At 35.6% G+C, this 24,957-nt stretch overlaps 3 protein-coding genes across 6 annotated transcripts; all 3 read right to left on the bottom strand.

The window, feature by feature from the left end:
- Positions 1-266: 266 nt before the first annotated feature.
- On the bottom strand, positions 267-15,829 carry LOC109191691 (DNA ligase 4). Of its 2 annotated transcripts, XM_019342328.1 has the most exons (27): positions 15,436-15,829; positions 14,583-14,674; positions 13,002-13,087; positions 12,762-12,898; positions 11,815-11,889; positions 11,461-11,552; positions 11,204-11,275; positions 10,539-10,618; positions 10,416-10,453; positions 10,325-10,331; positions 10,002-10,157; positions 8,339-8,414; positions 7,913-8,037; positions 7,787-7,821; positions 7,659-7,717; positions 5,499-5,582; positions 5,065-5,160; positions 4,927-4,975; positions 4,603-4,690; positions 4,156-4,356; positions 3,298-3,423; positions 3,114-3,213; positions 2,754-2,859; positions 2,415-2,545; positions 2,164-2,328; positions 1,492-1,647; positions 267-1,124 (listed from the first exon to the last, which is right to left on the bottom strand). In XM_019342328.1, exons 1-27 carry the CDS (start codon positions 15,784-15,786, stop codon positions 431-433), a joined length of 3,477 nt encoding a protein of 1,158 aa, XP_019197873.1. In that variant the 5' UTR covers positions 15,787-15,829; the 3' UTR covers positions 267-430. The 2 variants fall into 2 exon arrangements, with proteins under 2 accessions (XP_019197873.1, XP_019197874.1); XM_019342329.1 differs by lacking the exons at positions 7,659-7,717; positions 7,787-7,821; positions 7,913-8,037.
- On the bottom strand, positions 491-19,609 carry LOC109191696 (iron-sulfur protein NUBPL). Of its 3 annotated transcripts, XR_002055970.1 has the most exons (9): positions 19,363-19,606; positions 19,147-19,279; positions 18,804-18,926; positions 18,319-18,416; positions 18,042-18,168; positions 17,406-17,491; positions 17,157-17,282; positions 16,455-16,793; positions 491-571 (listed from the first exon to the last, which is right to left on the bottom strand). XR_002055970.1 is itself a non-coding variant. In XM_019342337.1 (8 exons), exons 1-8 carry the CDS (start codon positions 19,387-19,389, stop codon positions 16,623-16,625), a joined length of 864 nt encoding a protein of 287 aa, XP_019197882.1. In that variant the 5' UTR covers positions 19,390-19,609; the 3' UTR covers positions 16,124-16,622. The 3 variants fall into 3 exon arrangements, 2 of the variants coding, with proteins under 2 accessions (XP_019197882.1, XP_019197880.1); XM_019342337.1 differs by lacking the exon at positions 491-571 and having other exon boundaries at positions 16,124-16,793; positions 19,174-19,279; positions 19,363-19,609; XM_019342335.1 differs by lacking the exon at positions 491-571 and having other exon boundaries at positions 16,124-16,793.
- Positions 19,610-20,370: 761 nt separating this feature from the next.
- LOC109191698 (transmembrane protein 230-like) lies at positions 20,371-23,616 on the bottom strand. Its single transcript, XM_019342339.1, has 2 exons — positions 23,203-23,616; positions 20,371-20,976 (listed from the first exon to the last, which is right to left on the bottom strand). Exons 1-2 carry the CDS (start codon positions 23,390-23,392, stop codon positions 20,855-20,857), a joined length of 312 nt encoding a protein of 103 aa, XP_019197884.1. The 5' UTR covers positions 23,393-23,616; the 3' UTR covers positions 20,371-20,854.
- Between the last annotated feature and the right edge of the window lie 1,341 nt (positions 23,617-24,957).

The raw sequence follows: 24,957 nt of genomic DNA, 5'->3' as shown, positions 1-24,957 counted from the left end.
GTTATTAAATGTCCCTAAATGCATTTTGAATCAACTTAATAGACAACAATAATAACTCAATTAAAATTGAACCAACCCAAAACTCTTAGCATAGTTGGCTAAAGAGACCTTATTTTAAGGATGCAAGGACGTAACATGCGACTTATCAACTTTTATTAACTCCAACCTATCACAACCCACAACACTATTATCATTGCCAGCCAACAAAAGAACCTACATATCAAAAAAAAAAAATAAAAAATTAAAAATAATAATAATAAAGAGAATACAAATTTCAACACTACTCTCAACAGTCCAAACTAGTAATATCATGGCTAATGTGTGTATATATACATTAACATATAGTTACAACAGGAAGGAAATTATATCCATGGCATTTGTTAAAAGCATAATAAGACATGAGGTCAACAAGTCAGAGCACTGACATTCACTAATCCTTGAGCAATGCAGCTACTGCATCCTTGTAGCTCACTTTCTTCTTCTTTATTGGATTTGGTGTGAGATCTAAAGGTGGTGGCGGCTTTTCTTGCTCAAGACCCATATCCATGCTGGTGCTGGTGCTGCTGGATGTCTTCTCAAGGCTTGGTATCATATTCAATAAAATTGATTGGACTGGATCGAGAGGGTTTTGAGATAAGGTTTTGCTAGCATTCCATTCTCCTCCAACACCATTCTTGTCTATACACTCTTCAACAATTTCTTTGCCTTCCGTCAGCGGCTTTGAATCTTCAATTACATATTCCACTGGGATTTCTGGATCATGATTGCTTATATTTTCACCATTCCATCTCTTGAATTCAAAGTTTTCTTCATTATCACTCCCCCCAAATTTATTTTGCCTAATTCCCCGTGAACCATCACTTTCACTTGATTCATTCTCATCTATCCTAGCTGGTTTGCTTCCAAACTTTGTTCTTCGTGGCTGTTTGATGATGCTTGCTTTCCCTCTACCTCTAGTTGTGCTTCTACCACTAGCTCTCCGTTTTCTTTTGCCATCCCTCTTAGGCAACATGTTCACAGTCGACTCCTCCAAAGCCACTTCTTTTTCCGTTCCCACATTTTTAGCTGTGGAAGATGGTATAACATGCTTGCCCATATGGTCTTCAACCATGGACTCACTTTCACTACAGGAGAGACAAGAAGACAATGCTAATTCCAACAAACTATATATGCAGATAGCAACAGGAAAAATTGCATAAATTTCAAGCAATGTATTAGGAGATAACACAATAAATCATGTATTGGTAAATAAAGAAAGACGAGGCAAGGTGCGTAAATAAACCTAAAGACTGCAACACTATGACTTAACTCTTCACATACATGATCACCAAGCTTACAGAAGGAAAAAAAAAAAAATTGTATTTGAAAAGCAAAATGAAAATTTTGGTATAGGAAGTAGGAACAATGACCCATTTTTTAGCATTCTGGTTCATCACAGAAGCCAAATATCAAGTAAAAAGTAATGAATGATAACATTTTAACTACAATTACCTCTCTTTAATGGCAGATGCTTCAAAATTCTTGGGCTTCAGACTATAACTACCCTCAGGCAACTTCTGGTTTTTCTCAAAACAATCTTCTAACCATTGTGACCCCACTACATGCAGTTTGTTACTGCACATAACACGCCCCTCTGATACAGAAAAGCTGAAAAAATTGCATAATTATGAACATATCTTACTAAAGCGTTTCTTGAAGAGTCCTACTCTCACACCTATCGCAGTTTGTAGAATGGCCTGTGACTCAATTATGTATTTCATAGCCTATAATATATGCAAACTATCAAATGAAGTTAACCAAGTTATCATGCAATCTATCTAGTCATGTTTCTTCTCTCTCCTATTATTCTATTAGGTGCTTAATGCATATAGATTTCTTCTTAGTGTTGAGGACTATCCAACTCATTATTTATTAACATAAAGGAAAGGTTACCCATTTTACTCAGAATGCTTGTGAACTCTCTATTTTAGATATATGAAAATTTTCATCCAGCAAATATTAAATGCACAAAGCAGACAAAGGCAAACCTTAGAAGTCCAAAACAGAATCATGATAGATATACTTCATGTGTGTCCTTAGTAAGCAGCACATGAAGATGATTACATTAGTATAAGACAGATTGAATTATTACATCAGTACATTTAATTCATATTTGTTGCTCACCTCCTCAACAATGTGTCAAAGTCCACACAGAATTCTGGAAGGGAAATGATAACCAGATGGGTAGCATGGAAAAGATCATCGGAAACTTTGCCACCTCCCATGGAAACTTCAAGCTTCAATCTCCTCATTGCAAGCTCCAATAAAACCTTCTGATCCAAACTTTTTCTAAAACATATAAAAGAAATATCACATCTCTATCAAGAGAAACCTAATCCAAACAAGCTGATTCAAAAAAAGAGAGTGCTCCTTACGAAGAGTGCATATGAAGGAAAAAGTGAATGCTGCAATAATGAAAACAACACCATTTATCCTTTGGACAATATTTCTTCTTATAGTATTCAACAGTTTTAGACTTTTCAGATCGACATATGCTGCTCAAGAGCTGTCAGAAGAAAGGAAGATGGAAGAGATCAGAAAATACCAGAGGAATCAGTATCCAAGCTTGAAATAGAAGTACTTTGATGATCAAAAACCAATGAAGAGTCCAAGTGTAACTTGGAACATTTCCACTTAATGCTACTAGACATTTATGCTTCATTTATTTCTCCTCTTTAGAAAACCTAACTGAATTAGCTGTTACTCAAGGCTACCTGTTTAAAATCATCAATATTGAGGTTACTGTAGTAAGAATCAGAGAACTCATCAACTTCTTCTTGTAACTTTTTCTTTGTTGCGTCAGAAAGGAAAAGGAAGTACCTTCAGGCAAAAGTAAAATGGAAGTTAAAGAATGTTAAACTATGTATGGGAGCACAATATTTATTTATTTAAAATAATAATAAAAAAATAAAAAAAATAAAAAAATAAAAAAAGAAAGAGGACAGGCTAGAACCAAAGGAAAAAAAAAAAAAAAAAAACACACGCACACACACACACACACAAGACACCCTGGGAAGAGAGAAGGCGGCATGGGGCATGGGGAGAAAAACATTGATAAAGCAAAGCAAACTAACTTTGGATGTAGAGGAAGGAGCCTTTTTTGTGAACAACAGTCAAAGAGCCAAGAGCAATTAACAACATCTCCCCGAAGCTTTGCAGCCTGAAACTTGATCCCTGCAAGGAAACTTCTTTCCATCAATCTCTCAATAGGAATCACTGAAATGCACTTAGATGAGGGAGATTGTGAGAGAGTCTGACCTCTACTTTCAGCTGCAATGCAATGAGTGACTGAATTATTCAAATTCATTGAGAAAGTGCCCCCATGTTCAACAACCATTTTGTGCAAGGAATCCAGAGTATGTGATGAAGGCACATTAGCAAAGTCTATATATGTCAAGGATAAACTGATAATTCAAGTTTCATAATTAAGATCAGAACTGAAATAACAATCAGCACATCAATCTACATTTACTACCTTTTCTGAAAAAAGACACTTCATAGCATGTGAAATTGTTCTACAAATTCACTTGAGAACAAACAGGAAGGAGATGGAAATGACAAACTGCACGCAAAAATTAGGAGTTGAACACAATGGTGAAGCAAGAAATTCAGTGTAGTGGGTTCAAATATACACTATTTATTTTTGGTTTCGTAAACTGTAGATATTTAACAAAAATGTACAAGCACATAATCGTCTCATCGCAATGTCCTGCAATTATTAGCTCTCACTTAGCAACCTACAAAGTAATATGATCTGATGGGTGTTCTTCAGCCACCAGTTAGGTGAGAGAGAATAAACTAAGAACAGCAGAGAAATGCTATACTAAACAATGCATACCCATATTTGAGTAACTCAAATGTAAGATAATTATAACAGTGAGGGACATTTATATAAAAACAGGGGACACGTGTGAGGGGTATTCTCACCAATTGACCCCAACAATATTGTTGAGATCACATCTTAATAAAAAGAGAAGAAATTAAAAAACCTGGTTGGTCAATTAATCCCACCAGAAATTTATGAGAATAAAATTTCACACTAGTCAGTACCTGATTTAAGTTTAGTTTTTATTAAGAAAATTGAATTGTACACCTGGAATGGTAGTCTTTGGATACAAAATACCATGTTTGAAAATATTGATGTTTCACCCTTAATATGAGAGACATCTGTCTGTATGAAATGAGAAGGAACAACTAATGCATTCTTCCTCTCACGGCTCTTAGACTTGATATGCTTTGGTTCATGATCCTTCACCCTTCCGGAGTATGCCCCTCTTTGAGTGGTACCATTGCTTGAATGTACCAATTCAACAAAAGCTGTGACAGAAGGATAGTTCATCTCGAAAATGGAGTTCAGCAAACAATGAAACAAATGCACATTATTAACTACTAAGCGCTAGTTTAGCCAAGCTCTTTGTGCGGCTTATATCTACTACAAAAACAGAAGCCGGGCCAAACAAGCACCAAGTAGAAAATCTACAGCAAACTTTATTCTCTAGGGAAAGGCAGAAGAATCACAGGAAACAAACTATTAGAACAAGAAACATGAAATATGATACTAACTTTGCACATCAAGACACTCATGCCAAGGCTTGTCATATCTAACCCGGTCAATACGTGGAAATCTCAAGCTGTATGGTGCAGCAAACACCTGCAAGATTATGTTTTTAATAAATGAAACAGTATGATTGAGCAAACATCCCATTAGCTTTTACCGGATGAGATTGGCAAATACAAATACTGCATGCTTCTGTCTCAGCCAACTAAGAGAAGAGATAAGGAACTATGTTCACAATATGCCTGAAGTAAATCAGACATTGAACGCAAGTAACAACTGAAATGCAACCTGAAAAGTGAAAGAAGGTGAAGTATCCTAAAAAAACATACCTCAGATCTTATTGTTCGAATATCACTGGTGATAGAAACAATTATTGATCTGCAAGTAGTTGAAAGAAACCAAATAAGTAATATTTTCATTTAACAGTAGAGCAAACGTCGGATATTCTAGAAGAGCTAGTGATGTACTTTTCTGGGCTCTCCACCCAGACATCTGGTCTTTCTTTTGAACTGTTTGTTACTTGATAGAAGCTAGGTGGTGTCTGCTTTGGGTATTCATATTTCCTGTAAAAAATAGTTGCAGAAGCCTTATGGAAAATAAAGACACAAGGTGCAAACAAGAAAATAAAAACAAACTATTAAATTCTCAATTTTAATGCTATCAATGTAAACCAAGAACCAGGTATGAGTTTATTGTCACCACACTAGGAATAACTTGTAATAATAGGTACTCTGTATAAGAAAATAAAACTAGTGAAGCTCATCAATCAACATGGTTTCGAAAATGGAAATTAAATTTGGTGCAAAACCACAGATCCACTTGGAAACAATTTTTATGGGAAAACTGTGGAAGCAACAGCACTCTGTATCTAAAAGTTGGAGTGACATTGATAAAGCATGACCTGAAATATGGTTTTAATCTAGTCACAACAGCATCAAGCTCTTCATCAGAGAGTCCCGTGCCCACTCTGCAGAAAGAAATGAATCTGCAAAAGTGATAAAATCAAAGAAATTACACTTTAACACATAAAACATCAGAATCATGCCACTATACAGCATTACCATGAGAAAAAATCTATACAAGTTTCAGTCTATCCAAGAAATCTGCTAAAGAGAGCATTATTCTTGTCTCCCCTTGATACAAATCCACCTAGTGAACTTGACCACAAAAAGGAATCACCCCCTTTGCCCAATAATTAATTCTTAGACTGTTACAATCTAAGATTGGGCCAAGGTCACTCAATTGGGCTATAATGCACATTGGTCAAACCACACTAAAAGATTGAATCCAATCCAAGCTTATCAAGGCGGACTTTCAGCATTTATTTTGCCCTTTCAAAAGCTTTTCTTTATGCCTATATATATATATATGGTTGTATATATATCCTCGCAACAAAAGGACGACGCCGGAGCTTGAACTGCGCCGCCATCGGAGCCTCCACGCACCGGCGCGTGAGGCAGATTCTGGCGACTTCTCAGGCTGGCAACAGAAGGACAACGCCAGAGCTCGAACTACGCCGCCATCGGAGCCTCCACGCACCGCTGCTCCGACTCGACACGCCAGCGCGAGGCAGATTCTGGCGACTTCTCAGGCTGGAAATTACACCGGTCAACTCGCCTTAGTGTGTAGGTTCTGCCCATTTATGTTTTGTGGAGTTTTGGGTTGTATTATGCACTTGGGCAAGGCGAGCACATTAGGTGTTCGGTCAACTCACCTTAGTGTGTAGGTTCTGCCCATGTATGTTTTGTGGAGTTTTGGGTTGCAAGGTTATCAAGGCGGACTTTCTAGGCGAGATGCAACCGACTGCCTAGTCGACTAGTCGACTAGGCGACCGCCTAGGCGATGACTAGGCGATGAGTATTAAATAAATAAAAAGTATATATATATTGAAAATATCTTGTCTTGGGCAGCCTTTTTGCTGGCATATTTACTTCAAGTAGATGAATAGTTTTTCCTAGAATAGTGAAAAGTCTAGTATTTATTGTATATTGAAAATATCTTGTCTTGGGCAGCCTTTTCACAACCCTATTTACTTAAAGCTGTCTTGAGAAGATGAATAGTTTTTCCTAAGGTGGTGAGAAGTCTAGTATATATTGATAACATGCCAGAGTGAGGGAGTAGGTTTTGCTCGGAACAGGAGGACGACGCCGGAGCTTGAACCGCGCCGCCATCAGAGCCACCACGCGCCGCCGCTGTGCCGCTGCTCCGACACCACGCGCCGGCGCGTGAGGCAGATTCCGGCGACCTCTCCGGCTGAAAATTACACCGGTCAACTCGCCTTAGTGTGTAGGTTCTGCCCATGTATGTTTTGTGGAGTTTTGGGTTGTATTCTACACTTAGGCGAGGCGAGCATATTAGGCGTTCGGTCTTCACCGACCGGACGCCTAGGCGTCGCCTAGATAACCCTGTTGGGTTGTATTCTGCACTTAGGCGAGGCGAGCACATTAGGCATTCAGTCAACTCACCTTAGTGTGTAGGTTCGGCGAGCACATTAGGCATTCGGTCTCAACCGACCAATGATCCAATCAATTAGCCAGTCTAACACATGGTCTTATAAACCCATATGTTTTCCCTTATTTTTTCAATGTGGGACTCTTAACATAGACCAATAAAAATCCATCCTGTCAATAAAAGAATTTTAACCAAATTGGGCTTATTTGATCTACATCATCCCTTATTATAAAATGCTTAGTTTATTCCTCATCAGTACCTCAAACCACCTTAAGTATTTGCAAAACACATTTTGAATAAATTTTCTATAACATGCACAAAATATAGTTCCTAATTTTATTTCATTTATCTCAATGTCCAATCCTAGTCCAAGGCCAACGCATACCACCAGACTCAAAGAGGACATGTGGTGGAAATGGTAAGCTTTGCAAATCAGAACCAATGATACATGAAAGTGGAGTATAAAGCTCAGGTTTCAACTTTAGCCACTGATACATGAAAGTGGAGTAAATGGTGACCTAAAACCAGTTACAGCAACAGTAAACAATTTTATTAAAGTGGAGCATAAAACTACTCTATTCAATGGCAGAAGATACATGAAAACAATTACCTTCTTGGATATGTGCCAGGAGATGGACGCTCCGAAATACCCACCAAAAATTGTGCCACCTAGCAGTACATAGAAAACTTCAATGAAAATGAATAGGATATAATACAAAGGGAAGGTAGAACAAATACCTTCCCACCATGACGTCCAGATCCATAATAACCTCCTGCCAACAGTACATTTAAAATTTTAAATATAACCCTTGCATTATGAATAACTGATTTGATAGAAAAGATCAAAGTGGATACAGCTCACACCAATGATAAGAACATCCAAATCAGAGCCAGCCCGAATATACTCAGGTTTCAACTTTAGCCACTTTCCACTCCGGTCACTAGGCTCCCATTTTGAATTAAGGTCTTTTAGAACAATTCCTTCATCTCTATGCATTGGAAAAAACAGTCTTTCATCAAAGTCAAACAAGATTTTGACTTTTCACACAATACTTGATCATTTTAAACAATGTAAATCCATATTAATAGTCACAAAGCACACTATATTAGCTGTATCAGGCCTTGCACCACCTTCAAATCAGATTAAAAATGAAAAATGAATATACATCTAGAATTTTGACCTTCAAATGTTCAGAAGCTCTTCTGAAATGCAACATTACACATTATATTGAGACCCAATAAGAATATACTCATTAAACATGATCAAAGTTAAGGAAAAGAATAACAGACCTGTTTTCAACAGTTGCTTTAAAAAACTTCTCAACATCATCTACACCATGACCAACGACTGACCAGCATAGCTCTCCTGTTTGATCATACAAAAGTCGCAGAATAAGCACCCACCTTTGATTAAGGAATAATGACCAAAAAGACTCATATGCAACCTCAACAGTATAACTTTACGACAATAGAAAAAATCTCTCAATAACCAAAACCTATCAAAAGTGAGATCTTAATTCATAAACATGATCAATCAATTAAACTATTATACTAAGGCACATCAAAGCTTAACCGCATTATCCAATGAAAAATAATAGCAGCAATTTTACCAGTATAGAGCCTCAAAAACTCTTTAGAAACTGAAAAAAAAAAAAAAAAAAATGTATTACATTGGCAAAGCCTTCATTTTAACCTCTATGAAATTAAAAGATCATATTTATTATACCATAAATGTTTGTATCCCTAATAAATATTTAAAATCATCAGTTGTTAAAATAATTGATCCTTGATCTGTACATAACAACGAGAAATCTTCAATAATGGCTTCTATTATACCATATATGCAATCTGTATACTAGTCCTAGGTCAATTTGGATATTTATGGACATCCACCAAATACAGGTGCTATTAAGGAAATCAAACCATTTGAAAAGCAAGTATGGTTTGGTTTGACAAGTCTCCACTCAGATATTGGTTAATTCATATACCAAATCCAAACAACTTTTACTACTCCTTCCTTCCAAAAATTTTATGTCATCATTTTTTATGTGAAATTTTAGGGAAATAAGGGTTTTTGAAGGATAATCAGTGACGTACCCTTATCCTTTGACTCTTTGAGAGGAAAAGTGGGGCACTAGTGCATTTGTCATTTTGTCACTTCTACATGATAGAGGGCTAAATAGGAAAATGTATATACTAAAATGGTGAGCTTAAAAGAAGAAAAAATTCACGGGGACATCACAAAATAGAAAAGGAGACAAACATAGTGAGACGGTGCGTTTTTTATTGCTTAACAATTAACGTACATGTTCCACTTAATTTGTTAATTGTGTTGAATATTAGGAAACCTTTGTCTCATTCCTAGTAGGAGTGGTCTTAGTTTCCTATTCCTATTAGGGTTGGTCTAGTCCTTGTGTTCCTATAAATATAGGATCCGTATATAGTTTAATATACATAGAAGTATAGAGTACACAGAGAGAATCTATTGTAATCTTTCATTATAATATATTCTTTCTATTCTCTTTTTCTTTGGTTTCTCACATATTTTGCTTCCGCCTAACTGGCGGGTGGTTGTTATTCTCCACCCGCCAGGCCTTTCAATCCCTCAATTTCAACAAATTTCATGATACTCTAGGAGTATTTACAGGTTTTCTTTGTAATGGAAAATATAAATTCAATTCATTTATATATATATATATATACACACACACACACACACACATATGTGTGTGTGCGCAAGCATATAAAAAGTAACATTATGTGCATATTCATAATTTTTACTTTTTTATATTAACATACATGCATGTAAATAATCATTGTCATCTTTCTTTTAGAAACACCATCCATCCTTCAAGTACAATATACGATACTCCATAAGTTCATCTTTGAGTTCTAGTGAAATGAATAATAAGACTTTAACTTCAGACTATTGGCTTCAAAGTCAATTGCTTACCAGGAGCACGATGAGCATTAAGGCCACCATTAGGAACCAAAATCTCCAAGCTACCTTTAATAGGCTTCACAACCTTACGTAGAAGCTCATGTCGTTCTTTCAAACTTTGGTGAATAACACTGGTATCTCCAACATAAAGAACATCAAAGGCAACATCTACTCACATCTTTTAGTAAGGAAAACACCCACCAAAAAGACCAGCTATGCAGTTGAGTACAAAAATACAAGCACACTGTCTAACCAAGAAATTTTCATCAACCTACCAGCAGAAAAAGCTGACTGATTTGACCAACCTTGCCAACACATAACATAGAAAAGGATACAGCATAACTGCACAATCAGAACAAAAAATCAGATGCATTGGAAAACTTTCTACAGACTGATACAGCATGCATTAATAGTTACAAGACAAACCTGCCTGTCACTATCAAGTCCTTCCCTTGCAGCCTTTGCTGTTGCATAGGTAGAAATTTAATAAAGAAAGCAAGAATACAGAAGAATGTTATCAGAACAAATGAAATGCAAAAGATAATGTACCTATTTCTTGATTTGAACCGAACTCTGCAAAACGATTTGCAGATGTGTCCCAGACTAACATTTCACCATCAAGTATACATCTGATACAAAGAATATGAACAAAGGTAATAACATCAAACTTTTTGGGGATAGCATGTCCTAGTATCTGTGTCAATGTCTAACACAGTATGTGTGTCCTTATCCATGTTGCAAAGGTAGGAAAAAAAGCAACCTAATTGTCATTTCAATGGTAATTAATTGATGTAAAATAACAAACCAAAGATGATAACTCTGTCCCAATTTATGTCTTGTGTTAACTATTTTCCTGGCCAATTTGACTAAATATCGACTTAAGTTTACCTAAGCCTAAAATCATGCTACATGCATACCAAATATATATGTATAACAGCTAACAGTCACTAATAAATTCACCATTGGAAATAAAATTAGATATTAGAAAACAGCGTGATAAATACTACTTGACTGAGGAAACAAAGCCTAAAAATTTTAAAGAAATATATCTTAAACAGTTAGTAAGAGTTAAGTTGGGTTGTCCCTCAAGAAGTGAAATGAGATATATTAAACAAGACAGAGGGAATACCAATTAGATCATAATATGATTCAGAAAAGCTAGAAAGAAGGCAGAGAGCACAGAGGTTTTGACATCAGAATATCCAATTACTTACTTCTCCACAAGAATATTCTGTGCAATGATATCTGACATTGCATGTGCATACTCTTGATGATCAAAAAAGTTTCTGCATAATAGTACCAGAAATAAACAATGTGTTCATTAACTAAGATCAAAAAACTTTACATGGATGCAGTTTCTACCAAAATTTGCAGAAGCATCATCAAAGATAAATTGGTACTTCTACAGAACAAGAGAGATGGATTAAAAAATAAAAATTATAGTAAGATATGTAATGCAATGGAAGTTCACCTAGAGAAGAAGTGCATCTCTGCTTTGTTTTTATGAATCTGGATGCGATCCCCATCAAATTTGCACTCAACAACTACTTCCTTTCCATGGAGCTGCTCATTTGTAGGGCAAAGGTGTTTAGCAGATGATACTTAGATAACCACAGAAAAAAAAAACTAAACAAAGAGAACTAGAAAAATTATATGGGAAAGGCTAGGAAAAAAAAAAAAAAAAAAAGCTAATTAAAAGGACCTTCTTCCATGCAGCAGATGATACTTACTTAGATAACCACAGAAAAAAAAACACACTAAACAAAGAGAACTAGAAAAATTATATGGGGAAGGCTAGGAAAAAAAAAAAGCTAATTAAAAGGACCTTCTTCCATGCAGCAGCTGCATTGCTGACCCTAAGAGCTAGTTGAGGGCGCACCGCTTTTCCAACTTCAATATCCTGCAAAGGTGGAATATACTGTTAGCCTATGGCCATTAATTATTTGGTTGTAAAATACACATTAAAGGCAAGAACAAAAAGGTGGTGAAAACAAAGATTGACTAGTTTATATAGATCACCATCGTTATAAGTTATAAGTCCACCAAATGCTATTTGGGATAGAAAATAGAGTATAATACTATAATGTATTGTATTTTTCATAATCCAACTGAGGCGTGTAGATCTAATCTACTTATACACACAATTATACAAGTAAATGTCCCTTGAATTACTGTAGCAACCCACTTGGTACTCCCTCACATGTTCAACATTTCCCCTTAAGTTGAAGCATACAATATTGATCATGCCCAAGTTGTTACAAATGTAATCAATTGTACTCCAACTTATACAAAAGCAATACCTAGTTGAGTGATGGTGAGGTAGTTGAGCTTATCTACCAATCATTGGTCACCTAATTATACAACTGAACAATCATATAGTTGAAATGATAACATTAGCTTAAATATAAACAAATAGTTCTGCAATACCATGATCAAAATTATTCTATTACGTAGTCCATTTTGATGGAGTTTAGAAGGGTAAAATGCACATTAAATTCACTTGTATGCCCACATCAATTGATGAGTTTATCCTACATTTTAAACTATATCCGATATACCGTTACTTCAACAAAAGAAAAGAGTAATATATCAGAATTTACAATAAAGAAACTATAATTTGCACAGATTGTTTATATTTAAAAACACAGATTGGCAATTTGGCATGCCATGGCACATAATATAAGATGACATGGTGCCATGGTGGTTGAACCAATAGTATAGCATATATTAGTAAAGATTGCATAATAATTGAATCCTAAATCCTAAACCAACCTGGCGCTTATGCCGTTGATTTCTATCTCTTAACTTTTCACAGACAAGTTTTAAGTCGCAAGTAACGTTGAACAAGTCTTCTGCATCTGGATGGAATTCATGAAAGATGCTTTTTTCACTAATTCCCAACTTAAGATCTGGAGAAAAAAATTGGGAAAAGTTAATAGATGAACAATAATATACGATACGAGTTCTAAACACAATTATTAAGTCGTTGAATTGTTATCAGAATCAGCAAACCTTTGAGAATTATCATAACAATCCACTTCATTTCCTGAGCATTTGTTCTCCTAATGAGGTCAGAAAGAACAGTAGTCTTCTCAGATCTGTTGCAAAGGTGTAGCTATATTAACCTGTGAAGCATGAATTGGCCAGATGGTATACTAAATAACTCCCCGAAGTCTTTTACGCCTTCATACATAATGTAGCAGCCAACATGAAAAGGCATAAAAAACAAAAGGAAATATGTGAAGCATCCATATCTGAATGCCTCAAACAGAGTTTTAGAGGACACAACAAATATAAATTTGTGCCATCACTCTGCCAGATTATTATGTTTGGAGATAAAGTATATACAGATAGTCCAGAAACTCAGACAGATCTTTTTGTTAATTCATATCGCTACAGCACTACTTGTGTCAATATAATAAAAGAACACAAACTTTAAGGAATAAACTTCTACTTTTTCTATGAGTTTACTGTTTAAGATCAGAAACAAGGTGGAGTACAACAAATAAAGGGGCATTTTCCTAACATTTTTGTTTTTGGTCAAATAATAGTAATAATAGTAATAATAATAATAACAACATAAAAAATTTTGTGAGAAAATTGCACTTTTAGTTCCTCAATTGGGACCATGGTATAGATTTAATCCTTAAGTTCTTAGTAAAATGGCAAATTTGGTCCCTAGGGTTTTTAATGAAACCCTAATGCAAGGCCAAGTCTTCCACTTTGCCAAAAACTTAGGGATTACATATACACTATGAATAATTGAGAGACTAAATTTACACCATGGTTACAACTAAGAAACTAAAAGTGTCATTTTCCTTATTTTTAGTATGATGCTTTGTTCACAAGTGGTGGTTGGATTGGTGAAGATGGGATAGGATGAAAGGTAGGGTGGAGAACCGGAGGTTGAGGTTCAATGGATCTAAAGTAAGTTGACGGTGCAGGGTGGTAAGTGTGGCTGTTAGCTGATGTCAAGGAGATATTGAAGTGGATCAACAATAGGTTGTGTGGTTAAATGAGAAGGATGGGGTAGGCAGCCAAGGTACACCAGGTCAGGTAAGGTAGTTAATCAATGTTATGTAGGATCAAAATTGAGGCGGATGTGGTCAGAATCAATGTAGGGGTCAGTTACACTGGGAAGGTGTGTGTGGAATAAGTCATAAGAGGTGGGGTAAGAGGGAATTGGTGGTTGGAGTATAGCATTAGGTAAATGATGAGTAAAATGAGAATAACTGCTAATTTGAAAACAATAAAAATAATAACCTTTCCCCCACCCCCCTCCAAAGAAAAAAAAAAAAAAAAGTTCTGGAAATGTTTTCAGAAAATAAGAGAATGTTACAAAAAAGACTGTAATGTTTAAATTTTAGTTGAAAACAAAAATAGAAAAATGCTGCAGATTATGGCAAAAGCAAACATTTTTTTCAGAAATTACACAAGCACATCAATGAAATAGTTATGCAAGGATCTTATGATGTGTGCAAGAACACACAATTTTCAAGTAGTGTGTGTATACAAGCCATTTATTATCATTCAAAGAGTCTCTAAGTTTACACCATACATAGGATAAAAGGCCATGCAATTACACTGACTTACCTGTTCACACTTGAAGCTAAGGCATCAAGCAAATCGTTTAATTCTTTTATTGTTAGCCCACCAGAAGACACTCCCTGCCTGCGCTGTAGGACCTATTCATGAATTGAGAACAAGTATTATTAATGAAAGAAATTATAAAATTAAAAAACAGATGTTTTGAAAAAGAGGATTCAGTTTGTGCGCGAACTCATGATCATCCTTTCCATACTCGCTCCAAAAGAATGACAGAGAAAATCTTGCAAAAACTTTGAAGTAAACAAACGGTGGGGAAGAAACAGGAATTAAAATTTTCATTGTTCCCTGGAGAAAGTGCTATACAAATTCTTCACTGGAAAGAGAATTTTACAAAATTGCGGGAAGAGATTATGGAGCAGAAATTTCTAAAGACTAAATACAAGAGCAAAGCAATTTAAAAAATGTAGAAGACTTGCGAAACTTAGTAAAAAAGCAGTGCAGTATTTTATATGTGAAACAAGTGGGAGTTGCAGATTTTTGGAGTCAACAGAATAAGAAAAGGCAAAAAGAGAATCAGAAAAGAGAAGTGAAAAATGGAGAGAAGAGTTAGAATAGGTAGGAGGATATGTTGGTCCAAAACAAAAAGCGAACAACATGAACATCAGTCGGGCCACTTGTAATATTGTGTATATGGTCTGTCTCACATGGCAAATAAGAGTTGAGTAGCATGCCTGAACTTGGATAACGGGTATAATCAATGAAAGAAAAATCATCATCATCATCATCAGCAGCTCATATAAAAGCCAAAAATCAATCGAATTTATTTATCATCCTTATATAAACTTAAAGGATAAAGGATAGGGCGGGTAATTGGAAAAAGAAAGGAATGGTAGCGTACCTCAGCGGCTACAAGGGAGAAATTTCCAGCATTGAGGCCAGCTCTAGGGCCAGCCTTGCGCCAGTTGAGGAGGCGGTGGGCGTCGTCGGAGTCGCGGGATATGCCGAGGGCGTCGATGATGCAGGTGGCAAGCACGTGCTCTTTTAGACCATAGGAGCCGCGATCGCGGTCGAGGCCAGGGAGGATGAGCCGCATTGCAGCGAAGTAGTCATGAGGCTTCCGGCAGAAAGTGTCCAGAAACTTTCGGAACTTGGACTGTTTTAGCGGCTTGGATTTGCTCTTGTGTATCCACTGGAACATGCTCACCACCACGCTGAACTTGATGTCTTCGCCACCACTGCTCGCCGCCATTTTCCAACCAAACTCAAAACTTCTCCTCGGAGTTTTGGCCGCCGGTATCTATCAGACGATCGATATGGAGCGTCAAAATGCCTTCTTCTTCTTCTTATATTATATGGGGATGGGGAAACTTCCGCAACAAACTTGGCGCAAAACATATATATATATTTTTAAGAAAAAATGATATATGGATTATTATTATCAAGTAAAAACTCTCGAATCACCTTTTTATTTTTAATTTTTTGGATGAATCAAATTATCATTTTAATTAAGGAGTTGTTTCTATTGTACGAATTTTTAAATTTGAAATTTATATAGTTGAAATCAAGCTAGCTTTGGTCTGACCACGTTTACAAATACCGAATCTTCATTTCATTTGATGCATAATTTATAGAGCAAGAAACATTCTTTTCGGCTTTCTATTTCACTTTCAGCTAATGTATTTCAGTTTCGGCTGGGCAGCTTATTAGACGACAAGTAAATCAAATCCCCTCCTCCTCTTCAAATTTCAACTACTTGTAGCTCTCCAAATAGTAATGAAATTTTTTAAAGTCTTAACATCTACGGAGTATGCTTTTTCTCTCTGTAAAGCACCAAACCAAAACCTCCTACACTCTAGATGTCATGTCAGTCAATTAAAACAAAATCCTGCGCTCTGGAAACCAAAAATATATTCCCACTTCTGCTGACATTGCTCCATTTCTTCGCATCTGAGAAGGGAAGAGAGCTGGGAGTTCATTTCAATCAGATACGGGTGCTTGAAGCATCATACCCTCTTCCAATTAGAGATTTGACATAATAATATTATTAGTCACGTAACCTCACGTCTGCACTTGGTGTCTATCACATCACAAACTTATCTCTGGTCGGAAATGTTGCTCCTGCTCCAATTCTTCAAGTCCTTTCACAACTTTCTCAGCAATCTCACCATACACTTGGGATACTACACAATCAGGTTCTGATACTACAATTGGGAGACCTTCATCAGAACCACTTCTGATCCCTACTTCTAGTGGTACCTGGTACAGTAAGTGGACATTATTACTAAAACAGTATAGATAGTAATCCTATAGTAAGTTGACTGACTATAAACACTAGAGTAATCCACACATGTTTACAGAGCATTAAAATTCATGTTTATGTCGGCATACCCACACAAGACTGACTTATGGGGAGGCAGGCAAACCAGATAAAGACAGAGAGGAGAGGAAACCAAATTACAACCCTGCCATATCACCAATTTTCTCCCACCTCACACCTAATTAAGCTATTTTATTTTATGACGGGTCGATTGAATAAAAGTCTGATGTATATGGTCGTATGAATTGAAACATATATGGAGAGTCAAGGTATCTAAGTCCCATCATTGAATTCAAGCATACCTCACCAAGAAACTTCATGCCCATTTCGTCAGCTGTTTTACGAGCCCCTCCTTTGCCAAAGATATATGAGGGTTCATTGCAATTTGGGCATTTAAAGTAGCTCATGTTTTCCAAGATTCCTAGAATCTGTCAGCGTATCATGTAAATGTGAGATTTGGAATAAGTTAAAACAATTTTCCCTCTCCAAAAAAAACATATAAATTCTGGCACACGTCCACCTCATATACAAGCTTAACCAAAAGATCATACCGGAACATTAACTTTGGAAAACATTTTAGCACCTCTGCGAGCATCCATTAATGCAACATCCTGAGGAGTTGAAACAATCAATCCTCCTGACAGGAATAGCAAACAGCTTTAGATTATTTCAAAACATACACGGCAGAGTATATTAAAGAAACTCAACATATTGGTGTAGACTCGTAGACCTATCATAAAATTTGGCAATTATAGCCTAATTTTAACCAACACAAATACAGACTAAAGCTATTTCAAAATAAAGTTGGAAATTGTATAAAATATCTATCAAAAAGAGGAAAACATTACTTGCAGTGAAAATAACCTGGCTAAACTTATCAATAATGCAGCCTAACACATTCCAAAAGGTATTATTCTTTAACTGAAGGGGTGACATGATGTAAAGCTTCAATGCAGAAGACAATGGAGTAGGAATTGTTATAATTATTGAGGCAAACATTATCTTTATACAACAAAAGGAAAGAAGAACCCTTTATAGAACATAGACAATTGGATAATGTTATTATAACTCTTGTAAATTTTGTGTAAAAAATGAGGCTGCGTGTCCCATGCTAATCCTCTAACTTGCAACATCTTTTAGGTACATCAGCATTTCTAATATATTCTGTCAGACTCAGTAGCCAGTACCTGATAACTGAAGCCTCTGGGAAATAGATATCTGAGCATCTCCAGTACCTGGGGGCATATCCACCACAAGAATATCTAGGATTCCCCAATCAACTCCTCTAGTCATCTGCTCAAGAGCTTTCATGACCTGCAAGGGAAATGGTCTGAATGGATTAAGAAATCAAAATTCATGACTATCCCTATTCAGGTCAATCACCATCAGCCAACAGCTAATCTACCTCGCACAAACTTTAGAAGTATTAATCATACCTACTTAAAGTAGAGGGCAGAAGCATACCATAGGTCCCCTCCATACGATTGCTGCACCTTCCTCCACAAGAGATCCCATTGAAATACATTTAACGCCATAACTTTCAATTGGAATCATCTTCCTATCTGCGGGTGAAAACATGAGAATCGAAGAAGCACAATATGCAAACTATGATAACAATTCACCAGAAGGAGAAAGCTCATAACAGATAGCAAGGGAAACACATAAACAATAAACAAAGTAGCTGAATTTTGTACTCCTCCATTAGTTGAAATATTGATTATTATGCCATTGCTACCAGCAAGAATTCTTACTCTCTCTCTTACTATCTCACCACTGTTTCAAAGTGCCTTAAATGTAGATTTAATTAAATTCCCTAAAACATATCTGATTAAATAAATACAAATTTGCTGTTCATCTTGAACTAACTCTTAGTTCACCTCATATAACTAAGTGGTATAATGAATTTGATAGAAAAAAAAAAAATGGTGGGGGAGCTTTTAAAGCCTCACCTTGACTCACTTCAGGCTTTCCATGGAGTCTCATCATCATAGGAATTGAAGGCCCATAGATATCAGCATCCAGCAACCCGACTCTAAGTTGACACTTATTGGCAAGTGAAACAGCCAAATTAACTGCAAAACCAATATGTTCACGGAAGCATTGCTAAGATAGATATAATTAACGTACAAAAGCTGAATTCGCAAATACTCAGGTATAATTTTAGCAATAAAATCTGCACAATTGCAATTTAGCTAACTAAACTTCAGATTATCTTAAGTGGGAACAATTGAAGTACAAAATACATCATTTGTAACCAAGAAACATAACAAAGTGTATAGGATGCAGAAATACCAGAAGTGGTGGACTTGCCAACACCACCTTTGCCTGAAGCAACCGCTATGATGTCTTTAATTCCTTCAATCTTAAGGTTTTGGGTATTGGGTGCTGTACCACGCCCCACAGCGAACCCCCTCACCCCACCAAGCTTCAAAATGGGTGATCATATCAGCAAAATTTCAAATTTTTTTAGCAATAGAAGCGTCAAAATACAATAATCAGGATACTTACAGTGAAATGCTTGAAAAACCCCTTCATAAATTCAGTCAGATAGTAAAGAGCACAAGCCCTATGACTTGGAATTCTGGAAACTGTGTACACAAGCCCTGGTTGGGTTGGTCAAACACAGACAAAGATACGGATCCGTGGGTTAACCGATCCGTGAGAATAACCCATTTTTAGATCGGATTCGTGTCGTGAATCGTAAAATGGATTGTGGCAGGCAGGCACGCACGGGGTGAAATGTTTGGGTCTTTTGGACGTGATGGTCGTACTTCGTACTCGGTCACATTGGTTAAGGACTAAGGAGGGTATAATTTACTGTATTAATTTATCAGTTGAAAAATAATTAAACTATACATATATTATTATGTTTTGGAATTAAATTTTACTCCCTCCATCGTATTTTCAATATGGCAAGATTTGAAGTGATTTTTTTTGATAAAATAAAAAGTTAAGCATTGAAAAATTATAACATACGTAAAAGTTACTAATGGATCTAATATTAAAATCAAATCATTTATATAGGCAATTTATATCGTGGGATCCATAGTGTTCAATAAACAGAGTACAATATTCATGTTTATAATGTACAGAATTATATAGCTGATGACACATAAACATTTAACATAATACACAAAATTTATGTTCATAATGCACAAAATTCATGTTAATTATATTGTGTTGATGTGTATGTGCATTATGAGCATGATTTTTGTACCTAATAAAATCAAATTCTGTGTATTGGATCAGGGTACACACTACACAATGCACTGTGAACCATGGTCCATGATATAACAATTGATTGAAAAGAGACAATAGTTACTTTTAATCCCATTTATCACAGTTCATACTCATCGTAGATATTATACCCGTCAAGATCAAACCAATGAAAATACACTAAGATGAACATCAAGCAAGACAACTGGAATAATAATTAAAAAATAATAATAATAATAACACGTCGTAAGTTGGAGTGAATGTGGGCAGACTTGATCCTTGGATTTCAGGCAAACCCAATTTGAATATTGGATGGATCCCTTTCAAGACTTGATCGAATCAATATTTTGGCGTATATGTATATCTATCAAACAACTCTTTATCATGCACACTACAGTGTCTATACGAGGAATAGTAATTCTAACTAGCACAGCACAGGCTGGGGGGAAAAACACCCCTCAAGTTTCAAGTTTCAAGTTTCAAGTTTGACACATCCTGGACTAATCTCCTATAGTGCTATGGGATGCACATTAAGCATTAATAGGATCAAGATTTCAACAGAAAGATGACTGATCAACAGTTTGCTTTTGCTACTACAAGGGTAGTCTATTGTCGGAGGGATTCACTTCATTATTTACATCACATCATCATATTTTGACACAGACAGCTCTGCTAAACAGAAAGAAACACAACCATGACCCAGTGTGAAGAGGAGCAACATGCAGACAATGAGACTATCTGTACAGTGAACCTGGTACAAGTGTTGCTGGCTGGCTGATTGATTCTACACGGGAGGTATGTTGGAGAATGAGAAACCTTTGTAACCCTTGTATGCGTAATATGCAATCCGTGTATAGTAAAACCCTGGAAGAAACAGAACTCCTCCCAGTATAGCAAAAAACAGCCCTATAAACACAACCCAAAGTCAAAGAGAAACAAACATTACTTCATATCAATTATGAAATGATGTATGTTAAGGCATATTATCTTTTTACAGTGGGAACCAGAATCCAAACAAAAATTTTCTCCATATTTGTAGGTACATATCCTATACACCCACATATATACATAAAACAGAAATCAGAAATAGTTGCATGTTGCATTAGCATAAAAATTTATCTAATATAATCCAAATAGAGAAAAGCACAACTACAGATGGTAAAAATGTTTGTATGCAGATAAAATGAATGTTAGTACTTAGTATGCCCTAAAAGAGAACTTTTTCTCTCTTAGCTCAGCCCCGCAAGCAGATGCTGTCACTACAAGGCCATTTAGCAGACCAGGTCACATTGAGCTCAGAATGGGTGAAAGTTTTTCAAATCACTATTCAACTTAGCAATGCATTATTGATTATTTAGTTGGATGGTTTGCATCCTGATTTACAGCCAAAGTAAGTTTATAAGTGAAGCTGGAATGGATCCTGATTTATAGCCTTACTTTTAATTTGATGATTTGGGTTTAGGTACTGTTGACTGTATTTGTCTTGTGCAATGTAAATTCAGTTTATACCCAGATACACTGAAACCCATAAGAAAGGTTCCTAAGTTGAGGTTCAATTATAGTTTCCCACTTCTTACATGTTTAGCTCAACTTATTTGAAGCTTTTCTAATCTAAAAGCTATAATTTCAGCCAAATATTAATCATTAACAAAAGATCCTCAGACTAGATAAGAAGGAAAACCTCTTGTAAGCCAGAAGCTTCAAATTGAGGCTTATCAAATGCACTCTTTTTTAATAGTTTTTCAATTGATCTCTTTTCCCTTTTTAATAATAAATATGGAAAATTTAGAGATAACTAATGACACATTGACACTTCTAAAATTCTAAATATCTCCCAACATTTAAAGAATCTTTACTTCCAATGTAATGAATGCATGCCCCTTTATTTAACTTTGACTACAAGTAATATGAAAAGTTTTCTTTAATAGTAAGATATTGAAATGGGTCAAATACTATTAATTTTTCTTTAATCCAAACAAATAATAATGCAATACTTTTTTGTTGTTACTTTCCTCTGCAAATGAACAAAGAAGACAGAAGAAGGGAGAGAGGGGGACAGCAGACCCATGCTTCTCTATTTTACTGAAACATGTTGCAGACCCATGCTTCTCTATTTTACTGAAACATGTTGACATGTTGTATCCTCTATTTTTAAGCACTACCCTAAGCACGCAAGGGCATGGATTGATAACTATATTTCCTTTTTTGTTTTTTTTATTAATCCATAAGAGTAACAACAATACCATCAAGAAGTATAATTGACAGTAAGAAGATACTAGCTACACTACCTAAAAGAAGCCAGAGGAGCTGTGTTGCTTCCTGTTTCTTTTAAGAAGAAATGTATTTGGTAGTGATAAGAAACTATCATGTCCTAACAAGAGAAACAAGGGATTTGTGTTGTTTTCTATTTCCTTGCAGTAATAATTTGCTACAAATAGACTGGTGTTCAAGTCATACCGATTACCAAACATGAAAGTACTATGCAAAACTCAATTCATTGTCCAAATATTGATTTCTTCTCATCATGCAAGCCAGCATGGTAATTTCCCTGGCAGATTGAATCAAGGCATTTTATTTTATTCTAGGCAAGTAAGGTAATTTTCTATTTTATTGAAATGTGGTTATGCTCTAGAAATTTTTAAGCATATTCTAGACACAATATACTATTGAAAAACTGTCTAAGTGGATGCTCTATTTTTTAAAAAAATAAAAAATAAAGAAGCATAGCTACATTTCATAATATTAAGCAGAACTATAAACACTAATATGATGAAACTTATCCCTTACTTTCACAAAGATAAAAAGCAGTATCATTTTTCCTTTGTAGTATAATCCAATTGTTAAAAAAGAAACACCATTAGAGGTGTAGTTCAAATTTCAGCTCACTAGCATTATTCACTGATTTACCCCCAATATCATTATTTACTCGGTATGCAATATCTGTAAGATAAAGTTACTATTCTTTTCTTCAACCGAAAATCATATATTTCCCCAGATTAGTGAGGATATCAAAACCCTAGGCTAGCAATTAGCAAATACAAATCTATTTCCGGAAAATAGTACGCAGGGTGAGAATTAAATGGAAAGCAGGCAAAGTAAAGAGTAAAATAAGGAAATTGAAAAAAAGAGTACCGTGAGCTCGGTCGCCGCCGACCTGGTTGACGGCCATGAAAGAACCGAGGACGATGGCGAGGACACCGAAGACGAGGAGAGAAACGGCTAGGGCGATCTCCTTTATCGGCGGCCGGTTGTTGACGTTGTAAGAGGTCTCCATCATGATGTCGTCGTCGGAAATGGAGAAGGCGTGATCTACATATGCCATGGCTTCTTCCTCTAATCACGAACTGATCTAAAATCAAATTAATGTTCTGAAGAAGATGAGCTAGTTGGGCAGTAACGGTGGCGGTAGCGGTAGCGGTAGCGGTAGCGGTGGCAGATGGGTGTGTCGACGGCGATTGCTAAAGCTTGAAGATGAAGAGAAGAGATCAGTGGTAAGGCCTTGTCAGCAGAAGCATAGTTGTCTTTGTCTTACCAATACCATTACCGTATATAGTGTCACGTGAGACCTTAGAAGTCCCGAATTTCCCAATAACTACACGCAAATCTACAAATACTAATAAATCACGTTTCATACGTAGAATTTCGATTGACAACTATTTTAATTAGAGTTAATTGTTAAATAATCAAAAATATATCGCCATGAATACTATATATTTGAAGTCTAAATTTATGATAATTAATTTATATTCAGGATATAATTAGTAAGTTTATTTGTGTTTCACTATTGACAGAAGGAGAATACTGATCCAAAATTTTGACAAATGCTATAATATATTGCGTATTGACATTTCTTTGGTCAAAAATCAAAATCGGCGACCGAAGCCCATTGTTGGATCGAGAAGCATTAACAGCCCACAGAGTTGGTTCATTGCCTAATTCAAAATTGTTGACAAATGTTATAATATATACTACGGAGTACTATTTTCTATGCGCAAGGTGCAAAAATTGATGTCCAATATTAATATTATTTATATTTATATTATTTTGTATAATAATTGTTGAGAATATGAGATCCCGGAGACTCATTTTACTACATAGGTCTTAGCTCAATGGGGCGTCCATTTTTATTGTCAATGAAAGAATGAAGCATGGAGTAAAATATTAAAGAAATTGCTAAAGAAAGAATGAAGCATGGAGTAAAATATTAAAAAAACAAGTGTAAATAACAAGATTCAAACATATGACTTCTGGGTTAACCATCCAAGCAACTCAAGATCTTGTGAACTAAAGGGCAAGAACCTCACTTATACATGGGAAGTGCACTAGAAGCAAAGTAGTAGAGGGACACCATTGTGGCCAATAATGAAGATTGTCCAATGTCGTACGTTTGTCAATCATTCGTAAATTCTTCAATAATATAAATATGGTGCATTTTTCCCTTTAGAAACCATCCCTTTGATCACTTAATCTCCTATAGTACAGTTGTATGGGTTCTTAACCTTCGACCCATATACATGGTTCGGTTATATTTTAGGAAATAACTTATATAGTACTTCAATATATAGTGTCCATATATTATTATTATTGAAGAAGATAAGAAAAATATATGGTGGATGCATGTACATGACAACAATAATTGGAAAAGATAACGGAAGTTATAACGGTATGAATATTTTTCACCAAAATATTATTGTATAGTACAACTCTTGTAGCATAATGTATAAGAAAAATGTAACGAAAAAATGGATATAAATAAAGAATATAACCTTTATTTACACTTATTAATTTTTATATATGTGTGTACCTACAAATTTACAAATACACACGACATTTCCCGATCCAAAGTGAAAAATTCGTAAAGCAACTCTAACTACGAGTTTGTATATA

The sequence above is a fragment of the Ipomoea nil genome, unplaced genomic scaffold, assembly GCF_001879475.1.
Source record: "Ipomoea nil cultivar Tokyo-kokei standard unplaced genomic scaffold, Asagao_1.1 scaffold1719, whole genome shotgun sequence".
Lineage (NCBI taxonomy): Eukaryota > Viridiplantae > Streptophyta > Magnoliopsida > Solanales > Convolvulaceae > Ipomoea > Ipomoea nil.
The sequence above is the reverse complement of the archived record's forward strand: the minus strand, read 5'-3'. Positions and strand labels throughout refer to the sequence as shown.

What these genes read in the sequence shown, in the direction of transcription:
- LOC109191691 (XM_019342328.1), bottom strand. Translation starts at nt 15,786, where the DNA reads ATGGCGGCGAGCAGTGGTGGCGAAGACATCAAGTTCAGCGTGGTGGTG. An exon ending in CAGAATATTCTTGTGGAGAA is followed by an intron (nt 10,619 to 11,203) that starts GTAAGTAATTGG and finishes TCTTTGTATCAG; the next exon opens with ATGTATACTTGATGGTGAAA. An exon ending in TTTGACACATTGTTGAGGAG is followed by an intron (nt 1,648 to 2,163) that starts GTGAGCAACAAA and finishes CAATTTTTTCAG; the next exon opens with CTTTTCTGTATCAGAGGGGC.
- LOC109191696 (XM_019342335.1), bottom strand. Translation starts at nt 19,389, where the DNA reads ATGAAGGGGTTTTTCAAGCATTTCACT. An exon ending in TGGCAAGTCCACCACTTCTG is followed by an intron (nt 18,927 to 19,146) that starts GTATTTCTGCAT and finishes TTGGTTTTGCAG; the next exon opens with TTAATTTGGCTGTTTCACTT. An exon ending in TTTCCAAAGTTAATGTTCCG is followed by an intron (nt 17,283 to 17,405) that starts GTATGATCTTTT and finishes ATACGCTGACAG; the next exon opens with ATTCTAGGAATCTTGGAAAA.
- LOC109191698 (XM_019342339.1), bottom strand. Translation starts at nt 23,392, where the DNA reads ATGGCATATGTAGATCACGCCTTCTCCATTTCCGACGACGACATCATG. An exon ending in CGGCGGCGACCGAGCTCACG is followed by an intron (nt 20,977 to 23,202) that starts GTACTCTTTTTT and finishes TTGTGTTTATAG; the next exon opens with GGCTGTTTTTTGCTATACTG.